Raw genomic sequence first — 13,558 nt, 5'->3', positions numbered from 1 at the left:
AGCATCTCTGTATCAAAAGTATTTGGATGAAGCACAACTGGAGACTTACAGCTGTGTTCAGTAGGAGTCTTCCGACTCTATTATCTATGGATTAACGAGCAGACAACGTAAGAAAATAGATGCTGTTCTCACAAGTGTGAATTTATCTTCCGGAGACATGTCTGAAAAATGTTGACTCTCAAGAGAAAAGCATCCCGTTTTGAAAAGTGTGTTGCTGAGCTCTGGAGAATCACACAGTGCTTCTAAACAAAGCGGTGAAGAGAGAGGGTCTGTATGGCTGTTGCTGCTTCAGGAGAAACTGCACACAGTGAGTCTACTCCAAACAAAACCATAAGAAATCATGTTATAAAATGAACTCATAACAATTTGTAAAACAGGGCAATGAATTTATTTTCTTCCAGGTAGAATCACAATGAGTGATTCTCTAGATGTCACTGTCCTGTTACAAGAGTCCTATGGGCATTTAGAAAGTCCACAACACCTTGTTTTCTGGCTATCCTGAGGAGCAGGTGGACTGCCATACTGGCCACTAGCACAGAGGATTAGAAGGTCATTCATTGATGACACTGAGGGCATTTAAAAACTTCCCCAGAATTCAGACAGATTAACTCAAGCTCATTAGCAAGTGTGATTATTCTGAGCGGAGATGATGGTCATTGTGAGCTCAGCATGGGCCCAAATGGGAGCTGCTTCCTGTGATTATGAGGAAGGAGTCCTAGCTCCTGAGTACACTTCCTTCCCTATCATTCTTGGTTGGCAGCAGAAGCCTTGCCAGGCAATAATCAGTTTTATTGACACACTAGCTAGTCTGTCCTTTGGAGCAGATGTTGCCTCATGGGGACCATCATTCAAAGAGCAATTTTAAATACTTGAATCACAATACAGAATCATGAATTATTAACAGGACTCCATGTTGCGATTCTGAGATATAAAAATGAGAGGAAAACACAGGAGCCACAGAATGATTTAAACAGTGAAATGCCAATGTCATTATACAAACAAAGGCCTAGGCTGGCATGAGAAAACCAGAGATTGATAAGTGAAGAGCCAAGACCCAGGATACTGGGTTTCCCCCCTTACTTACAGAATCACACTTTCAAAACTCAGTCCCCTGAAGGAATTCCTGGCAATGGTGTGGATGTTTATGTTATCTTGAATGTCTCTAAGAAGAAAGAACAGACAAATTAGATGTTTGTGTGGGCTCCACCTGTGCAACCTTTCCACATTCCGTTTGCTGGCACCAAGGGATCCGCAGCTGCAATAACAGTTTGATGGAATTTCTGTTCGGAGGACAACAGCTCAAAGTTTGGGCAACAAACGGTCAGCTTATCTGTAGTGTGTTAGCTCTTCTCACAGATGAAATTGCACACCCATAGAATCTTTTCTCTTTGGAGAATTCCTTCGAGGATGTTACTGTATTGAGGTTCTCTTCAATATAGTTCTTTTTTAGCCTTGTTTCTACAGCTGGACTCTGCCCAGTAGGATGAACACAGAAACTGACCTGTTACCTACAGACCAACCTCTCCACTCAATTTATTTGTGTCGGCTCCTCCTTTTTCATTCTTCTAGTACTTTCTTTGTGTGTGTAGGCCAGAGGTCAATCTCAGGTCATTCCTTAGATAGCACCCACCTTTTTCTTGAGACACCTCTGCCCTTGGCCTCAAACTAGACTAGTAGAAAAGGCCAACCAGCCAGCAAATCTCATGTCCTGTCTCTTCCACTCTAGTGCTGGAACTATGAGCATGGTGGTACATGCTCGACTTTTAAAAAAGCAGGGGTTTGGGGTTGAGGGAGTGGAGGCCATGATCAGGACCTCATGCTTATAAGTCAATCACTTATATCTGAGTTAATTATTCCTTTTCTTACATATTTTTTTCCCATCATTTTTTTTTGAGTCACATAAAAATTATTACTGATTTTTTTCCTTCCCACATCAAAGAATAGAGAATTTTTTGTTGTTGTTTGTTTTGTTTATCCTTCCATCAGACTGACCTAGGTCTGTGAATATATAACAGCAAAAGTGCTAAAAGCTGGAAACAACTCACAAGGTCTAGAGGATTCTCTTGGTCCTCTGTCCCCAGCTCCTTGCACCCATCTTGACCTTTTCTTTTGGGATCTGCTCAGATTCTTACAAGTTCACTATTGGAAATAAAGTTCTCCCTTCCCTCCTTCCTTCCTTCCTTCCTTCCTTCCTTCCTTCCTTCCTTCCTTCCTTCTTTGCTACCTTTCTTTTTTCTTCTTCCCACTGAACCTCCTTCTTCCTCTTTCCCTTCTTTTTTTCTGTGCTGGGTATCAAGTCCAGATACTCATGCTTACTAGACAAATATTCTGCCACTGAGCTCTGTCTTTGCTCTATTCATTGCCTTTTTTCCTCCTCCTTTAAACTACAGGATTCATGGGAAGAGGGAAAACAGTTGCTATTCATACTTTAGGAAGAATAGGGACTCTAGAAGGAAGGAGAAATGATGGAGGAATATGCGGAGTTGCAGGCATCTAATACTAAAGCCTTGGAGTAAATGAGACTGTGATTTGGTTCTAAGCTTGTTTATTGATAATACTTGGTGTAGAGCCTGTTAGCTTCATTCAAATGTGGTGTGGAAAGTCCTTCTTTATATGTGTTGCTTTTATTGGTTAGAGAATAAAGAAGCTCTTTCTTGGTCTGTGATAGTGCAGAATAGAGCTAGGTGAGGAAAACTAAACTGAATGCTGGGTAAAAGTAGGCGGAGTCAGGGAGAAACCATGTATTTGCTACAGGAGACAGATGCTGGATGGAGCCCTGCCGGTAGGTCACAGCCTCTTGGTGATTCACAAATTACTAGAAACAGGTTAATTTAAGACTTTAGAGATAGTTAGAAATATACTTAAGCTATTGGGCAAACAATATTGTAATTAAGTGGTTTCTGTGTGATTATTTTGGGTCAGGGCAGCTGGGAACAAACAAGCAGTCTCCAACAACACAAATGGAACTTTGTCAGTCCACCTTGCTGTTCATCTTCCTCCCTCTGATCACCCAGAGCCATGTATTCGGAGGATGTGCTATGTGATGGATGCTAGAGATCCAGAAGGTCATAATAAATCCAAGGTCAGGTACCAACCAGCCATTTACTGAAACTGGGTAATGTGTGAACGAAGATACCCTTTTTCTCTTTGTAAGTCTATTACCTCAGGCATTTGTTAGATGGAGAGCTGATTGACATCCTACCAATCAAAACTTACAATAGAACCTTTTGAAGAGACTGAATCTTATGAACCACTGGTAGGTGCTTAATGCCTGTGTTGGATATTAACCTAGAGAGAAGAGAGAGAGACAAAGTGAGAGTAATGAGACATGAAGGCATAAAGCAAACATTTGTCAGAGCCTGGACTTTCCAAATTCAAAATACCAATTACATACTGCCAGAAAAGTCTGTTAGAGTGCTCCAATATATCTAAATGGTACTTTTACTCTCTGTTTTATGTTTTAAGAATCTAACCAGGATCTAATCAGTTGTTGATTCCTTTGATATTTACAATTGTTTATTACAAGGTGGGGATATTCTACTGCTATTCGTATACTGTTTTATGTTTGAACATTGATAAGTTAGCTCTATTGAGAAATAACTTACAATGAGATAACAAAATTCCCCACGTCACCCCAGTTTTCAGTCTTGGCATACTTGATGAAGAAGTATCATTTCTTCTTTCAAAGAAGTTATGTTGGGGTAACAGTGTGAGAGCCCACATTCTTTGACTTCAGAGGGTACAAGTAACCTAAGAAGTGCCAGTTTGACTCCCTCCTGGAAAGTGGTTGCAGTTGATCCGAGACAAGTTTTCTGCTATCACAAGTGGGGTTTAAAAAAAAAAAAAGCTCCCTCCATCTCATAACAGCAGATATACCCTGGATCCTTCTCAGTGTTCAGTTTCTTGGGAATCAGAATCTGAGAGTCTGATATGAAAGCTACCTATGAATAATGTAATGGATCCTGTAAGTTTGGAGCACTGGAGGCAGGGAGCCTGAAGCAGAGGAGGGGAAAGCTAGTCAACACCAGGACAAGTGAAGGTGTTGCCCACTGTTACTGGTGCTGATTCCTTAATCTCAAGGACCTGATTTAGAAGATCAACAGAACATGCGTCAGAACTATTGCTCTGATGGAAGGGTGTGCAGTGAGGGATCTGGATCCATATCTCCTGATGGTCAATGGTAGCAGCGTGTTACTGATGCCCTCCATTCGTCTGAGATATTTGTGAGTATCCAATGAGTTTTGGATGCGTATCTGTTTCCCTGTGCTGATGGCGCTCCATAGTTGAAAGTGAGTCATAGGAAGTGCTGGGTGAGGTGGTGGTTTGGTTTCCAGCTGCACCTTCACTAAGCTGGGTGACATTCTGGTAGAAGTGGCTGCTACACTGGTGGTTTGAGCTGTCTAGAAACACATGAAAGCCATCAGGCACACCACTTTTTAGAATTTCCCTAGTGTGACATGCTCTAAGCTCTTCCAGTACAGCTCTGCTCCCACTTTCTTAATGTGTGTTTCTTGGCTAAAGGACAGCTAGTCTTTGTTGCTTTCATCCTGAAGAACCCTATTCATATATACATCGTTGTGAAGGGCCAAAGCTCTGGACTAGATTTTGAGGTTTTGTTCCCTGTGTCTATGCTCAGAGAGTCAGTAAATCATGTCTATGGATCGTTGCAATGATTCTCCGAGGCTGTGTTTCCACTTGGCTCCTAACATTGGATGTAGAACTTACCTTGATAAATTTTTCTTTTGAATACTTCTATCAAAATCAGGATGATCGCCTGCTTTTTACTGGACCAAAGAGATTATTCATGTACTCTTTTGGAGGATTTGTTATGACATTAATTTCCCTTTAAAAAATAAAATCAGACTATGATGGCACAGGCCTGGAATCCTAGTACTTAGAAAATTGATGCAGGAGAATTGTGACTTGTGGCCAGCCAGGATTGCATAGGTGAGTCTCTATGGAATTTCCATATGGAAAAATGAACATTTTGGCATTGAGGTCAATGAGTGAAATTAAATACATAGAGAACGTGGCCACCACCACATCCTAGATACAATGCAATGCCATGACCCTGGTTCCCCTCTATTTTCATGTCATATTTAATCTCTTCCTAACCTCCATATCCCAATAGCTAGTCATCAGTTTTCTGTAGCTATGATTTTGTCTTTTCTAAAAGATCACATTTTCCAAAATAGAATCAGAGAATGGATAACTTTTGAGTCTGGCTGGGTTTTCACTCAGCATGGTGTCCATGATGTCTTTGAAACCCTCACATGTTGTGTTTTTCTATATAGGCCCTTGCTTTTTGGTGCTATGTAACATGAGGGGCCGGCTTGTTGGGGTTTCTGTCCCGCTCAGTACCCCAACAAGCCAGCAAGTCCCAAGGAAAATCACACGGAGTCTACATCAGGTTATAAACTGATTGGCTTATTAGGTCAGGCTACTTATTAATTCTTATGACTTATCTTAACCCATTATTCTTATCTATGTTAGCCACACGGGCTCATTACCTTTCTCAGTGTGACAGCTTACATGTTGCTTCTTCCGTGGTCTGCACAGGAATGGCAGAGGAACCTCTCTGCTTCCCAGAATTCTCCCAGTCTCTTTGCTCCACCCCTACTTCCTGTCTGGCTTTCCCGCCTATACTGCCTGCCTGGCCAATCAGCGTTTTATTAAAATATGATTGACAGAATACAGATAATTCTCCCGCACCATTTCCCTCTCTTTTTTTTTTATAAACAAAGGAAAAATACCCATAATCCATTTGTTGGGAATGTGGGCGTAGTATTTCAGGCTACTTCCTGCTGGTTGGGGGCGCTGATGATCTTATGGGGACCTAAAGAAAATTTAGAGTTATAATCAAGTCCTGACTGGAGTATCCTGTGAGTCTTGATCATCTCAGGCAGTAGTCTTGAATCTGTTCTGGATGTAAAACTCAGACATCTGGGCCATCTATTCCTGTCGGAGATTTTTCAGGTGGCCTCCCTTGGTCAAAGGTGATTTTTCTTAACTCTGAATAAATCCAAAGCCTCTCGTTTTCTGTGGAAACAAAAGCAAAATCTCTTCTCCAAAGTAACATACCTTTTGACTTCAATTTTGAAGCCAAGGTATTTTCAAAATTCCTATCTTGGGTTAGTTCAGCAGCATTTATAAACAAAAGTCTTTTAGCAGTTGTTGCTCCTTCCTCAGCAATCAAACAATTTAAAGAGAGCATAATAGCATACAGTATGAAGATTCTCTGTGCATTTTCCATCTTTATGTGGCTTTATTTTAACCTCTATTTCTTTTATTTTTACTTTTACTTTTTGAGACAGGATCTTTGTATATCTTTGTCCTGGAATAACACTGTAGACCAGGCTGTCTTTGAACTCACAGAGATCCTCCTGTCTCTGCCTCCCCAGTGCTGGGATTAAAGGTGTATGCTACCACACCTTGAACTCACAGAGATCTGTCTCTGCCTCCCAGGCATTGGGATTAAAGGCGTGTACTACCACACCTTGAGGTCACAGAGGTCAATCTATCTCTACTCCTTGAAGTCACAGAGGTCAATATGCCTCTGCCTCCCAGTCATTGGGATTAAAGGTGTGTACCACCACACCCAACTACTCTCTTTCTTTCCTTTTAACTTTAAGAACTTTAACTTTTAGCCTGCATATACACACTGTAAACCATTTAGAGGTTTTCTTCCTCTTTGAATCTCTCTTTACTGTATATTTTTCTTTTTCTGACCATATGAGTCTTTAATTTACTAAGCAATATGGATAGCTGTGGCTTTGACGGCTAGATCCAGCTCATTCCTTAGCTTTTCAGCCTCAAGGCTGAGGTACCAGCCAGAGCTGTGTTCACTGCCACAACTGTATGGCGTTTCAAGTTCCTTGCTAGCAAGCAAGTTGCAGCATTCTGCTCACAGACCACACTCAGTTGGACTGCCTGCCTAAAAGAGTCAGAGTTTGCCCTGGCAGGACAGCCCAGAAAGCCGGCATTTTAAAACAGCACAGCTTTTTTCCTGCTACGACTGAAAACCGAAAAACATGTGTTCAGCTTTTCACCAACAGCATTTAAGTGTTTCGTGGCAGGACCTCTTAATGAGCTGCAAGGTTTTGCAGTTAAGGCTGAGTCAGGAAGCCTCCCTTAGATGAGAGTGTTTGCTTGTTCTAGCAAACAGAGCAGACCTGAGAAATTGCTGCTACCAAGAAAACATGCTTTACTCTATTCTTTCCCAAGCTTTCTCACGCTTTATGTGGATTCAGTTATCCACGTTGGCGCCATATGTAGTATGAGGGGCCGGCTTGTTGGGGTTTCTGTCCCGCTCAGTACCCCAACAAGCCAGCAAGTCCCAAGGAAAATCACACGGAGTCTACATCAGGTTATAAACTGATTGGCTTATTAGGTCAGGCTACTTATTAATTCTTATGACTTATCTTAACCCATTATTCTTATCTATGTTAGCCACACGGGCTCATTACCTTTCTCAGTGTGACAGCTTACATGTTGCTTCTTCCGTGGTCTGCACAGGAATGGCAGAGGAACCTCTCTGCTTCCCAGAATTCTCCCAGTCTCTTTGCTCCACCCCTACTTCCTGTCTGGCTTTCCCGCCTATACTGCCTGCCTGGCCAATCAGCGTTTTATTAAAATATGATTGACAGAATACAGATAATTCTCCCGCACCAGTGCTAGATAGAATTTCATTGCTTATCTATTTCCCAGTTGAGGCTTCAGTTTTGTGGAAAAAATGTGGTTAAATGCATCAATGGTCATATGTTCATATAGTGTAACACACACATATAAAAGGTGCTTTAAATGCTAGTATATGATTGTCAGGTAAGGGAGAAGAGTGAGAGAGAGAGACCTAGATAGATAAATGGATAGACAGACAGACAGATCGATAGGTCAATAGATATATACAGATAGAGAGAGACAACATAGGTTCTTCTTTTTCTTGGATAAATGCCTTGGAGTGTGATTTCTGCGTCAGATGGCCAGCATATGTTTAAACAGAGCAGTTTAACATTTTAAAAAAAAACCAGGTATACCATTTTATATTCACCGGTAATGTGTGAGAGTACTAGTTGCTCTATATACTTTGGTTATTCAAAAACTATACATATTCTTTTCATACCAAAGTAATATATTTACTTAATATGAGGCTTATGAAAAATATAGAGAGACATTTACAGAAGAAAATAAAAGTCATCTTATGACCCAGTGTTAGCTTCTGCTGGTATTTGAAATTGGAAGTGTCTACCAAAATAATTTTCATCATTGCTCTCCATGAACCCATGAGATTCTTCTCAGTGCTGCCGGGAGCACTGGAGTAACTTAAGAGACCCACAATTCCACACAGTCCCATATATCAGATCTAGCCCTCTCTATTTTTAGATCTCGTCCCACGGCATTCTTCCAGTATTCTCCTAATGAGACATCAGAGCAGCCACCATAGTTAATAATTTCTGACAATCTTCTTCTACGCATAGGTCTGCAATGCAGCATGTGCTCATAAAATATTGGGCTAATTGCTTGATGTTTCTACAACGTTTCTTGTTTCTGTCACCAGGACTATATCAAAACTCTAATTTGGCTAATTTGCTTGTCAGGTATCCCTGCTGTCTGGGGTCATTAGTGTTAAGCAGAAGCAGGAAGGTCTGGAGGCCAGTAGCCACGAGAGTCTACATGTCACGTCTGGCATGAACTAGACACAAGCCGGTTGATCTCTCCAGGCTAGAAAGTGTGTGGATTGTGGTCAGCAAGGTAGGCTTTCTATCAAGCTCTGCCTTGCCTTTTCACCTCCTCTTGGCTCAACTTTTACTCTAGCAGTTGCCATGGCAATAGGCTGTTGTTAGATTTAACATGACAGATGCTTGCCTCACCTGTACTGAATGGGCTTTCGTTTTCTGTCCTGGACTTCGATGCTGCTTTTAAGGCTGGCATTTTTTGAATCCTGTTAAGCCATTCTGAGGCCTTGACAAGTCCAGAACTGCTTGGGAGTTAACACTGAAGTGGACATATCCTGGTAGGTGTGGCACTCTACTCTTCTGTTTCATCTGTGAATGATTCTAAATATATTTTACATTGTATCTTAGAGGACTGTAGCATTACTGAGCTCCAACTGTCTGGTAGTATACTACAGCATATATGTTTGGAATACAGAATTTGCGAATGCATCCCCTCACCCATTTATAGTACTTGGGCTTGACCAACTTAGGGCCTCATGAATCCCACGCAGTAGCCTTATCACTTGGTTATGCCTTGCAGGGCTTCTCTCTTTCTATTTGGAGGCATTGTCTCTAAGTTGCCCAGGCTGGTTTTGAACTTAGGTTGTAGTCCAGAAAGGCCTTTGAAGCTACCTTAGCCCTCTGAGTATCTGGGAACATAGACCTATACCATCAAGCCTGGCCATGATAATATATTCTTGATTTAGTTTTTATCCTTTCTCCATTTCTTTCCTTTTCATCCATATCCTTTCTCTGAGTTTTTATGCAGACATAAACCACTTGCATGCATGCCTTTGTTCAGGCATTTGGAGATCCTGGGTTAAGGCAGACACCAACTTGCAATGGATTTCACATTCTGCATATATTCACAGTCACTCTTCTGACTCCATGGCTTCTTTAAGTCTAGTCCAGTCATATTTCTCTTCCTTCTTTTTCAGCAAAACTTTCAGAAAGTATTATCTGCAATACTATTTTTGTAGTCCCTTATCTCATTTATATGATCCAATCTGCTCCAACCTGATTATTCGACTTACATATCTTCACCAAAAAAGTAGTTTTTGGTCCCAAATTCACTAATCCACCAGGCACCAAATATAGTGAGCATTCAAGTTCATATTTTGTTAGAACTTCTGGATCATCCCGTGGTCTTTGCCAGTCTCTCTTCCATTTCTGTTATGCCATACTCATTTCTTTTTCCTTTTTACTCCTTTTGATTGCGTTGTTTTTATTCCTTTCTCGGTTAATATTTGGAACCTTTGTCATCTTCTTGTATAGTTCCATCTAAGTAGATTTTTCTTCCTGTGGTTTCTGACTGTGATTATGGTGAGTTCAAGGTTTACACCTCCAATCTGACCTCTCTAGTTTGCCAGGAATGAGATTTTACTTCCCACATCCTCCTGAATGGTCCACTGTCACAGCTGAAAATTTCTCCTGGCATCAAACCTTTCTTCCATGATTCTTTTACAAGAAGTACATTGGTGTTTATCAATAATTCATGGGAAAACTGATAAAAATTGGCTGCTTAGTCCTCATCTTCCAATGGCTAGGCCATCTCAAAGCCTTCTTTGATCCTCATCTTGATTCTATGTAATTCTGTCTACATCCACCAAAACTTTCTAAAACAAGTACTACCATCCCCTGCCTTTATTAAACAATTTCCTTTTGGCCCCACACTGCGTCTTGTTCTTTTCCATTCTTTTCCAGTCCCTTCTCTGTGCAGCATGCATCACATTCTCCTAAGACACATCAACTGGATTGCTTTGCTCCCTTGATGTGAAAGGTTTATTATTTCCCATATGACCCAATGTGAAATTCATATTCTGTACTACCAATTCTGATGCCCCTGCTCATGCTGTCTCACCAATGCCCTTCAACCTCAGCGTCTTTCTCTTTGCTCCTCCCTGACGTTCATTATCTGCATGTGCTTCATCCAGAGGGTTCTCATCCATTCTTCACCAGGACAATTTAGTCAGTTACAATACTTCTTAAAAGTTATTGGTTGTGGAAGACTCAAAGAACCTAAAACAACATAGGCTATTTCCATTGCTTTTGGTTGTCCATAAAAAGTATACAGTAAGATCCTGTTGCTAAAGATACCACGCACTTCACATTCATTGCAGGGTATTGAGAAATTCAGTCTCTGACTTGAAAACTTCTTCCCTACTGGCTAGCTTTCACACATCTGGAAGATGTTGTGCAGACCACTGCTGGAGAAAATCCATCAATTGTTTCCCTGCATACACAGTACTGACGTGCAATAATGGCACCAAGGTCATGGGGGTAGTCAGTTTTGGTTCACAGGAAGGAATTCAGGTATAGCACTATAAACTTGGCCAAAACTCCATGTCTCAGGAGGTCATAGGGTCTAAGGAGGGACCTACCACTTTTTTTTTTTTTGCTAAAGAACATCCTGTCAAATTGCCTTCTAAATACTTATGCTTCTACCACTATATTAATGTAACTGTCAACCTTGACCAGAGAACTTCTGACTGCATTGGTCAGCAGTTAATACAGAGATTTGGATTTGATCAAATAACTGAAAATAAGTGACCATTAAGTGCTCAGCCCTAAATGATATATCAATATCATCCTTGCTTCCCTCCAAGGCTCAGGTAACTTGGGGGAGAGGGAGGAGCAAAAGCTGAGGGACAGGTAGCAGTACTGTGAAATGAAGGACGGACGGGTAGCAGTGCTGTGAAATGCTGTCTTCTGTGTGCGACATGGCTGCTGCGCCTGTGAACGCACTGCAGAACAATAGCACTCAGCATCCCAGCAGGTAATATCTAACCGGACTTACTGAGCTATTAATTTCAACAGGAAACTCTGCAGAAGGGTGAGAAGGATGAGACTGGGGCATCTGGGGGCACTGTGAAGGGGAATTCAGGGTGCATGTGATCCGGTTTCATTGTTTACACGTGTGGAACTATCAAAAAATAAGCAAAATATATTCCTTCAAAAAAAAAGTAAATTAAGTCTCTTGATTTACTTCCAGAATAATTTCATCTTGTCTAGAATTTTTCTTTATAGCTGCTCATCAAAATTCCAAAGCAGGGCCTATAAAGATGGTTCAGTGATTAAGATCACTTGCTACTTCAGAAGAGGACCTGGGTTTGATTCTCAGCACCACACAGCTGCACGCAGTGGTCTGTAACTCCTTTTTCTGGTAAGTTGATGCCTTCTTCTGGCCTCTACAGGCACAAGACATGTATGTGGTACATACACATGCCTGCAGGTAAAATGCTCATACAAGTGAAGTGTAAATAAATTTTAAAAATTACCAAGCATATATTAACCAACCCCATTGTGGATGGCAGAATCTGTGTTTGCCCTGAAAACTTAACATTTCCACCACACTGGTGGAACACAGACTGCACTTGACGCTTGTCAAGCTTTGTTGGTTCGTGTTTTATTTTGCTATGTATCCCTGGCTGTCCTGGAACTCTCTCTATAGACCAGACTGGTCTTGAACTCAGAGATCCACCTGCCTCAGCCTCCTGAGTGCTGGGATTAAAGGTGTGCATCCCACCAAGCTTATCAGAAGGAGATGTGCTGTGTGCTATCAATGAGAAATTATGTACTACCTACAGCCATAGCGCACACACAGATTTGACATTCTCTTAGCAGCTGCAAATGGCTATGAGTCTTGTGTAATTGAAGAAGCCAGAAACAATGCTTTTCAATGTGGATGACATAACAGAAAACATTTAGCTAATGCCAACAGAATGAGCCCCCATACCCACGGTATGGAGTATATAGACACCCACAGCAGCACATTTAAATCTCTGGTCTTTATAGAGAAGAAAATAAAGAGTGAAAGTGGCTAAAATTGCCCCAGTAGTCCTGGGTTTAAGACACTTAAGAAGATCTAGTGAGCATCTATCTGGATGGATTATCACTTATAACTCTGTAGCTGAGATTCTCTATAACCCCAAGATAAGGCAGGAAATGGAGTTCTGATGAACACTTACTTTTCAATTCATTTTTTTCCCTTCTGATCAATAAATTCATGTCTGGCAGAGTCTGGAAGTGGGTAATCGGCTAGGAGCTCTGTGTCTCAATGGGTTTGTTTTGGTCAAATGGTTGTTTGCTGCAAATTATTTTGATTCACTCAACTGTGTTTTATCTTCTGGAACAGTTAAAGGCCTAAGGGTAAAATGTCAGCAAATTTAAGTTCTGCAAATGGGTCTTTCAAAGAAAAGTAACTTGCAATAGCCAGCTCCACGTCCCAATCTGGTGTTATTGCCTTCCTATATTGATTTCCCTTAATCTTTAGGATGCATTAATAAAATTGTCATTCATTTCAGGATAAGCTTAGTGGGGTCCTTGCACTTGGTGGGAACAATCCCCACCTCTACTGCCACAGGGTAATATACTTGCCTTTCACAAACAGATCATCCTGTGACTCCAAAGCCCCTGCATCATTGATACTTTCTTTAATCTCCAATAGCACTGATGGGTTCCTGTTTTTGTTTTTCTTTAAGCTAACGGGATCTGTTACTTATACCAGTATAAGCATTATCTTCTCACTAAAGCATCATTATGCTCCAGAGACTAAACCAGAGACAATGTCTTGGCTTCAGGGAGTTTGAAGGTGAACCAGATTAAGATAAACACAGGTGAAACATTCAAGGAATGGACTAGTATGAACCTGTGTGCTATTGATCACTAATGTCTTACATATTCAAAAGACTGGAGAGAGCAAAGTGAGCTGGAATAACCAGTTAGGACTACATCTATAAAGAACAACCAGCCAGATGTTTAGAGAGTAAAAAGCCTTGGTCTGAGCTAAGTGTAGCAATGTGTACAGTTTGGTCACGGGTCGGGGGAGGAGGGGTATAGGAAAATGA

At 41.2% G+C, this 13,558-nt stretch overlaps 1 protein-coding gene across 1 annotated transcript in view; it reads right to left on the bottom strand.

Annotated features, from left to right (window-relative positions):
• The window catches only part of Fshr (follicle stimulating hormone receptor), a 185,207-nt gene that overhangs the window by 19,738 nt on the left and 151,911 nt on the right, over positions 1-13,558 (bottom strand). The window contains 2 exon segments of the mRNA XM_087907284.1: positions 1,085-1,162; positions 3,217-3,288. Coding sequence (XP_087763410.1) covers positions 1,085-1,162; positions 3,217-3,288 — 150 coding nt within the window.

The sequence above is a fragment of the Myodes glareolus genome, chromosome 6 (genome assembly GCF_982192425.1).
Source record: "Myodes glareolus chromosome 6, mMyoGla1.1, whole genome shotgun sequence".
Classification (NCBI taxonomy): Eukaryota; Metazoa; Chordata; class Mammalia; order Rodentia; family Cricetidae; genus Myodes; species Myodes glareolus.
This window is presented reverse-complemented; position numbering and strand designations above follow the sequence as displayed.